The following is a 16166-nucleotide window of genomic DNA, read 5'->3' as shown; positions in this document are numbered from 1 at the left end:
TTAAAGGGTCACAGCTTTTAACCAGATTCCTGACCTCTGGGGAGAGAAGATGGACCAGAAACTGAGCTCAATTGTATGACAACGAGTTAATCAATCATGCGTGTGTAACAAAACCTCAATAAAATCTCCAGTTTTATTGAGGTTGTAGTTGGGAGACCTTCCTGGTTGTTGAACCCACTGATGTGCTGGGAAAGTGATGCTTCTGCTCTCAAGGTGAGAACTTTGTCCTGTATATCTTCTCCCAGGTCTACAGCAGACCCGGGAGGCACAGCATGTGGCATTAGTCTTTTTAGTCCTCTAAGGAGATTGCCATTAGCCCCACCATAGAGCCACTGGGCAGACAACCCACAAACTGGAGAACAATTATACCAGAGAAGTTCTCAGACTTACAAAAGTTCTAGGGCCTTCAACAGATTCTCCAACCTGGGAATCCAGCAAAGGGACTGAAAACCCCCAGGGAATTTGACTTTGGAGGCCAGTGGGATTTGATTACAGAACTTCCACAGGACTGGAGAAACAGACTCTTGGAGAGCACAAACAAAACCTCATGTGCACCAGGATCCAGGAGAAAGGAGCAGTGACCCCACAACAGACTGAGCCAGACTTGCCTGTGAGTGTCCAAGAGTCTCTGGCAGAGGCATGGGTAGACAGTAGCCTGCTGTGGGGTCAGGGGCACTAAATACAACAGTGCTGGCATAAGTCCTTTTGAAGGAGGTCGCCATTATCACCATTACCCCTACCGTAGTTTGGCCTCAGGGCAAACAACAGGGAGGGAACACAACCCTGCCCATCAACAGAAAATTGGATTAAAGATTTACTGACCATGGCCCTGCCCAACAGAACAAGACCCAGATTACCCCCAGAACCATCCTTCCCATCAGGGAGCATCCACAAGCCTCTTATCCTTATCCATCAGAGGGAACACAGAATGAAAACCACAATCACAGAAAATTAACCAAACTGATCACACAGATCACAGCCTTGTCTAACTCAATGAAACTATGAGCCATGCTGTATAAGGCCACCCAAGAAGGATGGGTGGCCTGAAAAAACATGGTCTAGTGGAGGAAGGAATGGCAAATAGCTTCAGTATTCTTGCCTTGTGAACTCCATAAACAATATGAAAAGGCAAAGATATGACACTGAAAGATGAATTCCCCAGGTCAGTAGGTGCCCAATATGCTACTGGAAAAGAGTGGAGAAATAGCTCCAGAAAGAATGAAGAGATGGAACCAAAGCAAAAACAATGCCCAATTGTGGATGTGACTGGTGATGGAAGTAAAGTCTGATGCTGTGAAGAACAATACTGCATAGGAATCTATAATATTAGGTCCATGAATCAAGGTAAATTGGAAGTGGTCCGAGAGATGGAGATGGCAAGAGTGAACATCAACATTTCAGGAATCAGTGAACTAAAATGGACTGGAATGGCAAATTTAATTCAGATGACTGTTGTATCTACTACTGTGGGTAAGAATTCTTTGGAACAAATGGAGTAAGCTTTATGGTCAACAAAAGATTCCAAAATGCAGTACTGGGGTACAATCACAAAAACAGCTGAATGATCTTGGTTCATTTCCAAGGCAAACAAATTATTTAATATCACAGTAATCCAAGTCTATGCCCCAACCACTAATGCTGAAGAAGATGAAGTTGAACAGTTCTATGATGACCTACAAGACCTTTTAGAACTAACACCAAAAATAGATGTCCTTTTCATCATAGGGGAATGAAATGCAAAGTAGGAAGTCAAGAGAAAAAACCCTGATGCTGGGAAAGATTGAAGGTGGGAGGAGAAGGGGATCATAGAGGATGAGATGGTTGGATAGCATCACCAACTCAATGGACATGAGTTTGAGCAAGCTCCAGGAGTTGGTGATGGACAGGGAAGCCTGGCATGCTGCAGTCCATGGGGTAGCAAAGAGTCAGACATGACTGAGTGACTGAACTGAAATGAAAGACACATTCCAGGAATTCAGGACAATGGAGCAGGATGTTCACTGAAAACAAGACCGAGGTCTCAGAGTTCTACACTGACTGCCTAGTAATTTCTACCTTACTGGTACATGTGGAACACTTAATTGATCCACTAGTGTTAAGGCTACTATTGTCTACTTCTGTTGCAGTTATTTCTGCTCTCAGACAATACACGGAGAACACACCCAAAGCCTCTTCACCTTCAGGGAGGTGAGTTTGAGGCTTTTTCTCTTGTCTCCTAGTGAATAAGTCCCTTTCTCTGCTGTGGAGCTCAGCAGCTCAGCAACTGGCTCGCTGTATGTCAGGCAAACGCTTTGGTAACAGAGGTTGCAGGTGGGGCATTTTGCCTCTGGGACCTCCCAGGCGGGTGCTTTTTTCCTCAGGGTCTGCTCTTCTGGGCAGGAGTCCAAGACACCTGTTCACAAGAATGGCCCCCATCAGGCAGGAGTGGGCTTCCTTCTAAAGGGGTCCCTGGACCAGGTACATTGGCTGCAGAACCAAACTAAGAAGGAGTCATTTGTGTCAGGGTCAAAACGGAGTTGGCCAGTGCAGGTACATTAAAGAAAGGAAACTTCATCTCACTGGATGCTAGTTGCAGGAATCTACAACTCTCCCCGGAATCAACAAAGGACATCAGCCAATCCCCAACACCAAGTCTGTTCATGCCATTGGGTCTCCTGTTTCCCTGACTCAGCGAACTTGATCCCAATAAGAAAGAAAGCCATTAGGCAGCCAGTTAGCTGGAAAAGACAAATAATTTCCATATTCACCTCACAAAAGTCTCTCAGCTTGTGAGCTACTCACAGCTCAAGGCTCCTGTGCCCTTGAATCTCTTGGCTCGCAGGTCAAAATCTTGGCAGTAAACTCATCTTTCCGCTCTATTTTATTCGATGCACTGAGTTTGATTTTTGACAGAACCCTGTGTTAACACCTGACATACAGCAAGGCAAACAATGAGATGCCAGGTTTGCAGCAGAGAAGAGTTTATCCACAAGGTAGCCAAGTGAAGAGATGGGAAGGTAAGTCTCAGATCACATTCCTCAAAGGTAAGGAAGTTGGGGTATTTGTGGAGTGAAGAAACAGGCTGGTCTTAGGTGTGGGGAGAGGTGATGGAGGCAGGGAAAAGGTGAGGTGATGGGTGCTCTGCACAGGTGTATCTGAGTTACTTGCTTTTTCGTGGGATGCATGCTTACAAATGGAGGTACTTAGCCTTGGTAGCTCAGATGGTAAAGCGTCTGCCTACAATGCTGGAGATCCAGGTTCAGTCCCTGGGTCGGGAAGATCCCCTGGAGGAGGAAATGGCAACCCACTCCAGTACTCTTGCCTGGAAAATCCCATGGACCGAGGAGCCTGGTAGGCTACAGTCCATGGAGTCGCAAAGAGTTGGATACGACTGAGCGACTTCACTTCACTTAGCCTTATCCAAAGGTGGAGTTTTTGACCCTCTGACATCAAAAGATTGTTCTCTGGACACCTATGCAGACCCAGTTTTAGGGCCTGTGGCGCCAACCAGTCTTAGCCAGCTCAAACTGGTCAAGAGCTGACTCTAAGTTCCTAAAGAACAACTTAAGCCCCATTACTACAGCAAACATATGTCAGAAGTGTTATCTATTGGGGTAGTTAAGGAGTCTTGTGATATATTATTACCTAGGCTACTTGAAACTTGGAGGGTGTGCTATTAAAGACAGGGAAAAAATAGTTAATGTGAGCTTAATCAGTGAAGACAGGTTACAAGCAGAGGGCTGTTCTGAAAGGCAAGCTCAAGAATTTGAGCTGTCTGTTCTCATACCCCTTTCTGCGCCATATGCCCCAACATGCAAGTCCTGAAACCATGGGGGCTGGCCTTGGCCAAGTGGGGCAGAGCCTGGGGAATGGAGAGTGCCTCTGTGCCTTACCTTCAAGACTTAGCTCCTGGGCCCCCTCCTGCAAGGACTGAGGACTGGGACCACTGAGTGGCCCCCTGAGTGCTGCCTTTAACAAGCCGGGTGGTCAGAGATGAGGCATCCAGTTAAATTTGAATTTCAGATGAACAACAGACAACTTTTTAGTATGAGTGTCTCACACAACATTTTAAAAACTCAAAATTAATGGAGTGCCCCAGTTTATTTTGATCATTTAAAAAAACATGTTTATTCATTTGGCCAATCCAGGTCTAAGTTGTGGCATGTGGGATCTTCAGTCTTCACTTGAGCACGTGGTATCTTCAGTTGCAGCATGTGAACTCTTAGTTGGGGCACGGGAGATCTAGTTTCCTGACCAGGGGTTGAACCCGGGCCCATTGCATTAGGAGTGCAGAGTCTTACTGTACCACAGGGAAGTCCCCCAGTTTCCTTATTTTTGCTAAACTTGGCAACACTATCCCCACGCCCTCAGAGCCTGGCACAGACCCAGGGTCCCCTACAATCTAGAGACAGCTGCCTCTCCCAAGCACTGGACTGATGTGCAGCAACTGGAACAGATTGCAGGGGAGGAGAAATAATTCTCCTCCCTTTCCAGGTTCTGGGCTGAGAACACTGTAATGAAAGAGACTAATTGGAGAAGAACCGAGTGAAGTTTAGGAACATGTACACATCTTGTACACCTCTACTTGGAAGAGACCCAGGAAGACTAAATAACTCCCTGAAAAGACCCAAGTCCTCTCCTTAAATTCCATCTCCAGCTAAAGACAAAAGCTGCTGGGGATGCTTTTATGAGACTGTTACCAGGAGAATCACAGTGAATGGTTGTCAGGTAGTTTTGCAGATTTAAGGCCCTGCCTTCTCCATTGCCAAGAGTTTCTAGAGATTTAGTAATTCTGCTTTTCTTGGTGCAGAGAGGGAGATGCCCAGACAAATGGAGATTGCTCTTACAAATGTAAATGTCTTTTACAAAAGGGCAATTCACACTGAGTTTTCAGAGCGTTCATCTGCAGATTCTTAAAAATAACCAGCTCAAGGTAATCAATCCCTATGCCAAGGAGACATGTTTGAGTGACAAATTTGGCTCCCCTTCAGTGTGCTTTGCGTGGGGGTATGGCAAACTGCTTTGGAGGCCAGTATGGCTGCTTCCACCACAAAACCAACCCTCCCTACCCTCCATCCCACCCTACATCCCAGTAGTTCCCCTTCCAGATACACAAGTAGAAGAAAGAAAAGCATGTGACCTCATGAAAACTTGACAAGCATTTCATTCTCAGTTGAGAAGTGATTGTCCAGCTGGGGCTTGCTTAGTCACCACAGAAGATTCCAGAATAAGCAAGGCTGATCCTTGTGGCAGGAGGGAAAGGCACTCATGAATCAGCAGCCCTCCACTGGGGGAGCAGTGAACCCCAATCACAGGGAGCCAGATGAGCACTAGGGGCCCTGGTGTTTCAGAATGGTCCAGACCAGGCACTGACCTCATTAGGGGAAACACACTGAAACCAATGTAGGCTTCATTCAGCTTCCTTGACCTTCCCTGAGTTCTTAAGGGCAAATCCAAACAGTTGCTAATCAGAGAAGGGAGGGAATACAGAAACAGGGGGAGCAGTCAAGTTGTGGTACAAACTTGGGGCAGGGTCCTTGTTCCTACTCAAGGAACATGCATAACAATACCTTTGAGTCCTGCAGAATCGTGGCCCCCATCCAGGGGGAGGATGATATTTCAAGCTGAGCATAAGATTTCCAGGAGCATTGCCCTGTTACCTCACCACCAACCAATCAGAAGAAAGTCACAGACACTGCAGCCCTCACCCCACATTTGCTGCCTTTTCTGGGCCTGGTGATGACCATCCTGTTTGACCTTCTGTTTGGCCTCTGTTCTGTTTAATCTCTGACAGGGTCCAACACTTTCAGGTTAAACTGCTCTTATTACAAGGGTGAATGCTGGTTTCACACACAGAATGCCTTGACTTAGATCAGAGAGAGATTGCTGCTGTGCTAGGCAGGACTATGCCCACCGGAGCAAGAAGTAGTTACAGAAGATAGAGACCTCCACCCCAATTCCCAAGAAGCATCATGAGTATGGAGTCTTTCGGTGGGGGAGGGTGGGTCATTAGGTGAAACACTGACTGAAACTGCCCACCCTGGACAGGCACCATAGTAACCATCTGCATGAGCTATTTTGTGACCGGAAGTCTTGGCAGGGAACACAGATCTAATAAGCCAGCACCAACCCAAAGAGTTTGGGAAAGGTCAAATGAAGATGCCATGTGTCCTACCCCCTCCCAGAATCCTTCTCATTGGCATCCGTCTTTGTTGAGCAATATGTGTATCACCAGGAAGGACCGAGTCAGAACAGTCAGAATGATTGACCAAAGACAACCCAGAAACTAATCTGATCACCATAAACCCTGGGACTGTGAGCCATATAGCAGAGTAGCTCTCCTGGAGTCCCTTACCCACCTGCTCCCCATCCAGGCAATCTCCCAATAAAGTCTCTTGCTTTGTCAGCACCTATGTCTCCTCAGAGAGTCTACTGCTCAGTGTTAGATAAAGAGCCTACTTTTGAGCCCTGGAAAAGGTCCCCATTTCTGCAAGAGCCTTAGTCCAGGAGGAGGACAGGGTGTACTAACAGCCCCCCAGGAAGTGATCCCCATCTAGAAAGGCAGGAAGGGCCTGTCCACACTGAAGCAGTGGTCAGGGTGTGGCAGTGTGACAGCAGAGACAACACAGATACCCTTTGGCAACCTCATCCTGGTGGTCACCACTCCATCTGCCTTTGAGAAGGGTTCAACAAAGGTGACCATTGCACTCTTCTAGTTATTCACCTGGCTTCGATATGAAGCTCAGAATTCAGTGCAGCAAGAGGCTCAAAGTACTAAGTAAGAAATGTGCTTCTCTCATCCCTCCCCTCCTGCCCCTTCACCCTGCCCCATGAGGCATTTGATGCCAGTGCCTCCCCTGGCTGGAGAATAGCTTCTTACGAACCAGGAGACTGTGGAGCAGGACAGCAGCCATCTGGATCTCTGTCCCTACTGAAAAGGAGCAGGACTGTATGGTCCTTGCCCCACCCCACCCCCACCATGTCCCCTACCTGCCTTTTGTCTGTGGAAAACCTTAGTAAAAGAATAAGTTTAATCAGAGAAGTTACAAATGCTGAAACAAAGGAAAATATTTAAGGAGACTAAATAACAATAATGCAGTCACGAAGCATAGTCAAGGATGTTTAGTTCTTTCTAAAAGGCTATAGATAATATTCTAGCCATATCCTGTGAACTGTACAAAGCTAGGTACATACCAAAACACCAGGTAGAGAAGTTAACTACATGATGACCAGACTGTACCCAGGACACGATCTGCCATGATTCTGAGACTTGACAGCAAAGAAATGGGAACAACTGGACCCAGGAAATGAAGATTAACTGTTCCTAAAACAATCAAGATGATGCTGGTCAGACCACTGATGACCAATCTGAAGTTGACTCTTAGAGATGACTGCTTTTTCTGCATGTAAGACCCTCCTCTCAATCTGTCCTTAAAAGCTCTCACCCGTTGCATGTGTGTGTGGGGGGTGGGAATCAGCCTTTGGATAGATGTCTGCCAACCTCCTCCACTGAGCTGCTGGCATCTGAAATAAAGTAAACTTTCCTTTCCACCGACCTGGCCTGTTTATCGGCTTTTGAGCAGCGAGCAGCCAGACCGACACACATACTCTTTCAAAAACACTACCACTACAAGTCTGTCAACAGCTGGCCTTAGGGCCCTCACCCTCCTAAGTAGGCAGCATCTGGAGAAACGTTCTGTCACTCTTAGGAAGCCAGGCGCCACCGTGGGAGACGGCTCGAGTCCTGCAGAAGATGCACAGTCTCCATGGCAGCTCTGCCTGTCCTCATTCCACTGCATCGCCAAGCACACTCTGGACTTCCACCGTCCCCACCTGAACACTGGGAGCGTGTAGGCTCGGGTGCCTCAGGGGCATGTGGTCTGAGCGAACCTGGGGCCACTCTTTAGGTGGGCATGTAGACTAGGCCCTGTGACGCTTTTGCTGTTGTTAAAATACTCCGCCTCTGCTTCCTAAAGTGGCAAGAGGTTGTTGACTATGTGTGAAGTGACACCTACTGAGGGGAAGAAAGATCAAACATTAAAACCACAAAGAAATCTCTGAGTCCACAGTACCTGAACGAGTCTGGTGTTTATTTCTCTCTTGCAACAGGTGCTAAATGGGGAACTCATCAACCGGGGGCTCTAGGGGTCAGGGAGAGTAATAGTAAAGGACACAAGAGAGTGTGTTCTTGTGAGTGTGGCTGACAGGAGAGTAAAGGACAGCTAACTTGTGAGAGATGGGGAGATGATCAGCCCCTCCCAAGGGGCTTCTCAGGTCAGCGTGTTCCTGACTAGAATGGAGACGATGCTCAGGAACAAAGCTGAATGCACCAACTGCGCATTATCTTCGATATCCTCTTCAAGTGTGTAATCTCCTGTGAAGTCCTTCTCCAGATTACTAGGTCCTGCTAAATTGCACATGTTCCCACCACAACAACTAACAAAATAGAAACTGTTACTTCTATGAGTTGACTTTCTTCTGGGGGCTTCCGGAGGCTCTTCGGCTCTATACACAAATGTGCAGTTAAATGTGCAGTTCTTGTAAACGAGCAATTCCCGAGGATTCAAACCTAAAAAGAAACAGAAATGAAAATCAAAGACTTCATGTGTTAAACATCCAAATATCAAAGCACAACTATGTTAACTAGCTCCATCCCTAAATATTGTTGTTGTTCTGTCATGCAGTCATATCTGACTCTTTTCGACCCCATGAAGGCAGCACGCCAGGCTTCCCTGTCCTTCATTATCTCCTGAAGTTCGCTCAAACACAAGTCCACTGACTGATGATGCCATTCAACCATCTCATCCTCTGTATCCCCTTTCTCCTCCTGCCTTCAATCTTTCCAAGCTTCAGGATCTTTTCCAATGAAATTGGTTCTTTGCATCAGGGGGCCAAAGTACTGGAGCTTCAGCTTCAGGGTCAGTCCTTCCAGTGACTATTCAGGGTTGATTTCCTTCAGGACTGACTGGTTTGATCTCCTTGCCATCCAAGGGACTCTCAAGATCTTCTGCAACACCACAGTTCAAAAGCATCAATTCTTTTGTGCTCAGCGACCTTTAGGGTCCAGCTCTCACTGGACTACGTGACTACTGCAAAAACCATAGCCTTGACTATAAGGACTTTTGTCAGCAAAGTGATGTCTCTGCTTTTTAACATGCTGTTTTACGTGTGTTTCTTCCCAAGGAGCAAGCATCTTCTAATTTCATGGCTGCAGTCACCATTCTCAGCGATTCTGGATCCCAAGAAAATAAAATCTGTCACTGTTTCCATATCCCGCACATCTATTTGCAATGAAGTGATGGGACTGCAGGCCAGAATCTTCATTTTTGAATGTTGAGTTCTATGCCAGCCTTTTCTCTCTTCTCTTTCACCTTCGTCAAGACTCCTTAGTTCCTCTTCACTTCCTGCCATTAGGTGGCCCCATCTGCATATCTAAGGCTGCTGATATTTCTCCTGGCAATGTTAATTCCAGTTTGTGATTCATCCAGCCTGGCAGTTTACAGGATGTAATCTTTCAAGAAATTAAATAAGCAGGGTGACAATATACAGCCATGATGTACTCCTTTCCCAGTTTTGAACCAGTTCACTATTGCGTCTGGTTCTACTGCTGCTTCTTGACCAGCATACAGGTTTCTCAGGAGGCAGGTAAAGTGGCCTGGTATTCCCATCTCTTTAAGAATTTTCCACAGTTTGTTGTGATCCACACAGTCTATGGTTTTGGTGTAGTCAGTAAAGCAGATGTAGATGCTTTTCTGAAACTCTCTGGCTTTTTCGATGATCCAACAGATGTTGGCAATTTGATCTCTGGTTCCTCTGCCTTTTCTAAATACACCGTGTATATCTGGAAGTTCTGGGCTCCTGTAATGTTGAAGCCTAGCTTGAAGGATTTTCAGCATCAACCTGCTAGCATGTGAAATGAGTGAAATTGTGCAGCAATTTGAACATTCTTTGGTGTTGCCATTCCTTGGGACTGGAGTGAAAACTGACCTTTTCTAGCCCTGTGGCCACTGCTGAGTTTTCTAACTTTGCTGGCATATTGAGTGTAGCATGTCAACAGCATCATCTTTCAGGATGTGAAATAGCTCAGCTGGACTTCCATCACTTCCACTAGCTTTGCTCGTAGTAATGGCTGCAAAGGCCCACGTGATCACACTCTTGGATGTCTGTCTCTAAGTAAGTGACCATGCCATTGTGGTTATCTGGGTAATTAAGACCTTTTTTGTATCGTTCTTCTGTGTATTCTTGATGCCTCTTCTTTGTCTCTTCTGCTTCTGTTAGATCCTTGCCATTTCTGTCCTTTATTGAGCCCATCTTTGCCTGCAATGTTCCCTTGGCATCTCTAGTTTTCTTGAGGAGATGCCTAGTCTTTCCCATTCTATTGTTTTCCTCTATTTCTTTGCATTGTTCACTTAAGAAGGCTTTCTTATCTCTCTTTGCTATTTTCTGGAACTCTGCATTCAGATGGATACATCTTTCCCTTTCTCCTGTGTCTTTCACTTCTCTTCTCTGTTATTTGGAAGGCCTCCTCAGACAACCATTTTGCCGTCTTGCATTTGTTTTTCTTGGGGATCGTTTTGGTCACCACCACCTGTACAATGCTATGAACCTCCGTCCACAGTTCTTCAGGGACTCGGTCTTTCAGATCTAATGCCTTGAATCTATTTGTCACTTCCACTGTACAAAGCATTTTATTTAGCTCACACCAGAATGACCTGGTGGTTTCTCCTAGTTTCTACAATTTCAGTCTGAATTTTCCAATAAGGAGTTCATGATCTGAGCCCAGTCAGCTCTGGGTCTTGTTTTTACTGATGGTATAGAGCTTCTCCAAGTTTCCTTCCTGGTGGCTCAGACAGTAAAGCGTCCGCCTGCAATGTGGGAGACCCGGGTTCAACCCCTGAGTCAGGAAGATCCCATGGAGAAGGAAACGGCAACCCACTCCAGTACTCTTGCCTAGAAAATTCCACGGATGGAGGAGCCTGGTGAGCTACAGTCCACGGGGACGCAAAGAGTCGGACACAACTGAGCGACTTCACATTCTCCAAGTTTGCCTGCAAAGAATATAATCAATCTGATTTTGGGACTCATCATCTGGTGATGTCCATGTGTGGACTCACTTCTTGTGTTGTTGAAAGAGGGTGTTTGCTATGACCAGTGCATTCTCTTGACAAAACACTGTTAGCCTTTGCCCTGCTTCGTTTTGTACTCCAAGGCCAAAGTTGTCTGTTACTCCACCTATCTCCTGACTTCTTACTTTTGCATTCCATTCCCCATGATGAAAAGGACATCGTTTTTTGTGTGTTAGTTCTAGAAGGTCTTGTGGGGCTTCCCAGATGGCACTAGTGGTCAAGAACCTGCCTGCCAATGCAGGCGATGTAAGAGATGCGAGTTTGATCCCTGGGTCGGGAAGATCCCCTAGAGGAGGGTCCGGCAACCCATTCCAGTATTCTTGCCCCAAGAATCCCATGAACAGAGGAGCCTGGCAGATTACAGTCCACAGAATTGCAAAGAGTCAGACACAACTGAAGCAACTAGCATGCACACATGCCAGAAGGTCTTGTAGGTTTTCATAAAACCATTCCCACTTCAGCTTCTTTGGCATTGGTGGCTGGGACATAGACTTGGATTACTGTGATGTTGAATAGTTTGTCTTGGAAACAAACCAAGACCATTCTGTCACTTTTCAAACTGCCCCCAAGTACTGCATTTCGGACTCTTTGTTGACTATTGGGGCTACTCCATTTCTTCTAAGGGATTCTTGCCCACAGGAGTAGATATAACGGTCATCTGAATTAAATTCTCCCTTTCCCGTCCATTTTAGTTCACTGATTCCTAAAATGTCAGTGTTCACTCTTGCCATCTCCTGTTGGACAACATCCAACTTACCTTGATCCATGGACCTAACCTTCCAGGTTCCTATGCAACAGTGTTCTTTACAGCATCAGACTTTCACCACCAAACATCTGCAAGTGAGGGTTGTTTCTGCTTTGGCTCAGCCTCTTCATTCTTTCTGGAGATATTTCTCTGCTCTTCCCAGTAGGATATTGGATACTAACCTAGGCAGTTCATCTTTCAGTATCATATCTTTGCCTTTCCATACTGTTCACGGGGTTCTCAAGGCAAGAATGGTCAAGTGGTCTGCCATTCCATTCTCCAACGGACCAGGTTTTGTCAGAACTCTCCACCATGACCCATCGCTTTGGGTGGCCCCGCACTGCATGGCTCATAGTTTCATTGAGATACACAAGGCTGTGATCCATGTGATCTTTTTGATTAGTTCCCTGTGATTGTGGTTTTCATTCTGTCTGGCCTCTGATGGATGGGGATGAGAGGCTTGTGCAAGCTTCCTGATGAGGACTGGCTGTGGGGAAAACCTGGTCTTGCTCTGGTGGGCAGAGCCTTGCTCAGTAAATCTTTAATCCGATTTTCTGCTGATGGGTGGGGTGGTGCTCCCTCACTGTAGTTTGGCCTAAGGCAGCCCAGTCCTGGAGTCTGTAGTGTCTATGATAGGCTGCAGGCTCTATGGCCAGGCAAATGGTGATCTCCTCCAAGAGGATTTATGCCAACAGGCTACACCTCTCAGGACTGCTGCGGCCTGTGCCCCCGACCCCGCAGCAGGCCACTGTCAACCCACGCCTCTGCCAGAGACTCTCAAACATTCACAGGCAAGTCTGCCTTGGTCTCTTGTGGTGTCACAGCTCCTTTCACATGAGTCCTGGTGCGCACAAAATTTTATTTGTTCAGTTCAGTTGCTCAGTCATGTTCGACTCTGCAACCCCATGGACTGCACCATGACATGCTTCCCTGTCCATCACCACCTCCCCGAGTTTACTCAAACTCATGTCCATTGAGTCGGTGATGCTATCCAACCATCACATTCTTTGTCGTACTCTTCTCCTCCCATCTTCAATATTTCACAGTATCAGGGTCTTTTCCAATGAGTCGGTTCTTCACATCAGGTGCCAAAGTACGGAGTTGCAGCTTCAGCATCAGTATGTCCAATGAATATTCAGGACTGATCTCTTTTAGGATACACTGGTTGGATCTCCTTGCAGTCCAAGGGCCTTTCAAGAGTCTTCTCCAACACCCAAACTCAAAAGCATCAATTCCTCGGTGCTCAACTTTCTTTATACATGACTCATCTCCATACATGACTACTGGAAAAACCATAGCTTTGACCAAATGGACCTTTGTTGGTAAAGTAATGTCTCTCCTTGTTAATATGATGTCTAGGTTGGTCATAGCTTTTCTTCCAAGGAGCAAGTGTCTTTTAATTTCATGGCTGCAGTCACCATCTGCAGTGATGTTGGAGCCCCCCAAAATAAAGTCTCTCACTGATTCCATTGTTTCCCCACCTATTTGCCATGAAGTGAAGGGACCGGATGCCACGGTCTTAGTTTTCTGAATGTTGAGTTTTAAGCCAGCTTTTTCACTCTCCTCTTTCACTTTCATCAAGAGGCTCTTTAGTTCTTCTTCACTTTCTGCCGTAAGGCTGGTGTCTTCTGGGTATTGAGGTTATTGATACTTCACCCGGCAGTGTTGATTCCAGCTTGTGCTTCATCCAGCCCAGCGTTTCACATGATGTACTCTGCATATAAGTTAAATAAGCAGAGTGATAATACACAGCCTTGACATACTCCTTTCCTGATCTGGAACCAGTCTGTCGTTCCATGTCCAGTTCTAACTGTTGCTTCTTGGCCTGCATACAGATTTCTTCAAGAGGCAGGTCAGGTAGTCTGGTATTCCCATCTCTTTAAGAATTTTACACAGTTTGCTGTGATCCACACAGTCAAAGGCTTTGGCATAGTCAAGAAAACAGAAGTAGATGTTTTTCTGGAACTCTTTATTTTTTTAATGATCCAACAGATGTTGGCAATTTGATCCCTCGTTCCTCTTTATTTATCACAAGGCCTTAAATCCTTTTGAAAAATGTTTACGTATAACAAAGTTTTGGCCACATCAGGTCTTAGATGCAGCATGTGGGAGCTTTCCTTGCAGCACCCAGGCTTCTCTCTCGGTGTGGCCCATGGGCTCCAGAGCATGAGGGCTCAGTAGTTGTAGAAGACGGCCTTAATTGCCCTGCCACCTGTGGGATCTCAGTTCCCCATGACAGAGTCATTTCCTAGGCAGTTTGATAAGAAGTCTAGGGGTCCCCAAGGAGAGAGGGTGGAATTCTCAAAGAGGAAGAAAGGAGAAACTTTTTTGTTTGTTCCTCTACATTCCTTAGGATTATATAACAATAAAGTATCCTACATGAGGACAGTCTCTGGATTAAACCTTCTGGCTAACCCTGTTCTCTTAAAATGTGAACTATGGGAGTAGCTGTGGTGAGGTCTTTACAACCTCCAGACATTCTTTTGATTCATTGCAGAGTATATAACTCCACTGCTAACACGAGCAAGGGGGTACTCTTTCTGTCTCCTTCTGATGCCTATGTCAGAAGCTTTCTCTGTCTCCTTTATACTTTAATAAATCTTTATTACACAAAAGCTCTGAGCAATCAAGCCTCTCTCTGGCCCCGGATTGAATTCTTCTCATCCGGAGGCCAAGAATCTCAGCTTCTTTTCATGATTCAGCTACTACCTTTCACCAAACCAGGAACTGAACCTATGTCCCCTGCACTGAAGGGCAGATTCTCAACACCAGAGCACCAGGGAAGTCCCCAGTGCCTAAACTTCTTGAGTAAGCAAGAATATTCAAGTTCACTAGAATTCTCATTACTCCATGAACGCCTTCACCTAGCAATGATTTTCCATCTACACTGCCAACTTATCTAGGCATCTGGCATCCCTAAGTAATTTTACAGTCCCTTGTCAGGAAGCTATACAAAGGAGTCGCTTCCCAGAAATGAATGGAGACCAGGAAATACGCTTTTGCTGATGTCCCAAAGATCACACAGACCCTCAACCAGAAAACCCCTATAGTATGGCCTTCAGTTGATGGACCTCTACATCAGCTCCTTTTGTGGTAAGCAGTTTCCTGAGGGACCTAAGGTGCATCCATGTTTTAGGCCCACTTTGTTGGAAAACCTTGCCAGAGGACCATGCTCCTGTGGGAAACAAGGAACTGCCTAAGCTGCACTGGGGAATCTACCTACTTGACCAGGGATGGCCAAGGAGCGGAGGCCTTGAGTGGCAGCAGTTCTTCCAGCCCTGGAGACACAGTAGGACACCTGAGGACAAAAGGGCCCACGTGGCAGGCTATGTGTCTCTGCAAGAGGCTATTACTGCCTGCCCTTTCCTGGGGCTGAGCCTTGTCCTAGAAACACCTTCTCAGGATTGGAACAGAGAGAGAAAAGAGTGGCCCTGTCCCCCAAAACTGCCTAGGTGGGGTGGCTTGTTTATTGGAGTAAGAAGGTAATCTGGTACTTACGCATGGAGACAGTAAAACAGCGCCTAATATGATAAGGACATATTCTAAGATTTGGACAATCGAACGTGTTTTTCACCAAACACTCATAGCACTGTACGTTATAGGTCCCTAGAATAAACAGAGCAGAGTCAGACTCCTCCTTCGTTGCCACTCACCACATCTGCCCAAGCCGGCCCTTTCCCTCAGCCTCAAGGATTCCCTAAGGATGCACAGCTCAGTCCACAGTGGGGTCTGAGCCGGGGCAGCACGAGTTTCCTGGACTCCAGGATGCCAGGTACACCCAGGAGCTTTCTTCTTCTCAGAGACAGGCTCTCAGGAAAGGTCCTGGTCTCTCAGGGGTGTGAGCCTCTGCTTTGTGGATGGACCCACCTTTTCACGCAGAGCCTGTAGTCATGAGGGGCCACAGGCTCCCTGAGTTCCCTGCACCCACCATGCCTGCCTGTTCCAATGAGGAAGGGCCACAGTGAGAGACTCCCCCGGGCTGACTCTGCGAGCCCTGAGTCCACTGGTCCTTAGAGGAGCCTTCCTCCATCTTGACCGTCCCCCTGCTCCCGTACACCCTGTGCTCACCAACTGCACAATTGCTAAGATGGAGATCTCAGCTGGCTAAGATGGCAAAAATTCCATTCAGACCCTTAAAATGACCCCAATTAAGTCAGGTCTCATCCTCGTCAAGAAACAGAAGCACTGATACTCACAGGGCTCAACGAAGCCCAGTGGCCATCCCATGAAGAGGAGGAAGGTAAAGAGGAGCATCATCCCTGTAGGCGCTTGAACCTGTAGGTGAGGGAAGCCAGGGCACAAGTCAGCAAGTGTGT

The 16166-nt window shown here is 46.7% G+C and overlaps 2 protein-coding genes across 2 annotated transcripts in view; both read right to left on the bottom strand.

The window, feature by feature from the left end:
- Window positions 1-16166, bottom strand: part of GLI4 (GLI family zinc finger 4) — a 413072-nt gene that overhangs the window by 185550 nt on the left and 211356 nt on the right. The window lies entirely within an intron of this gene.
- Window positions 8250-16104, bottom strand: LOC136144695 (glycosyl-phosphatidylinositol-anchored molecule-like protein). Its single transcript, XM_065902569.1, has 3 exons — window positions 16047-16104; window positions 15349-15456; window positions 8250-8548 (listed from the first exon to the last, which is right to left on the bottom strand). Exons 1-3 carry the CDS (start codon window positions 16102-16104, stop codon window positions 8250-8252), a joined length of 465 nt encoding a protein of 154 aa, XP_065758641.1.

The sequence above is a fragment of the Muntiacus reevesi genome, chromosome 12 (genome assembly GCF_963930625.1).
Source record: "Muntiacus reevesi chromosome 12, mMunRee1.1, whole genome shotgun sequence".
In the NCBI taxonomy this organism is placed as follows: Eukaryota; Metazoa; Chordata; class Mammalia; order Artiodactyla; family Cervidae; genus Muntiacus; species Muntiacus reevesi.
This window is presented reverse-complemented; position numbering and strand designations above follow the sequence as displayed.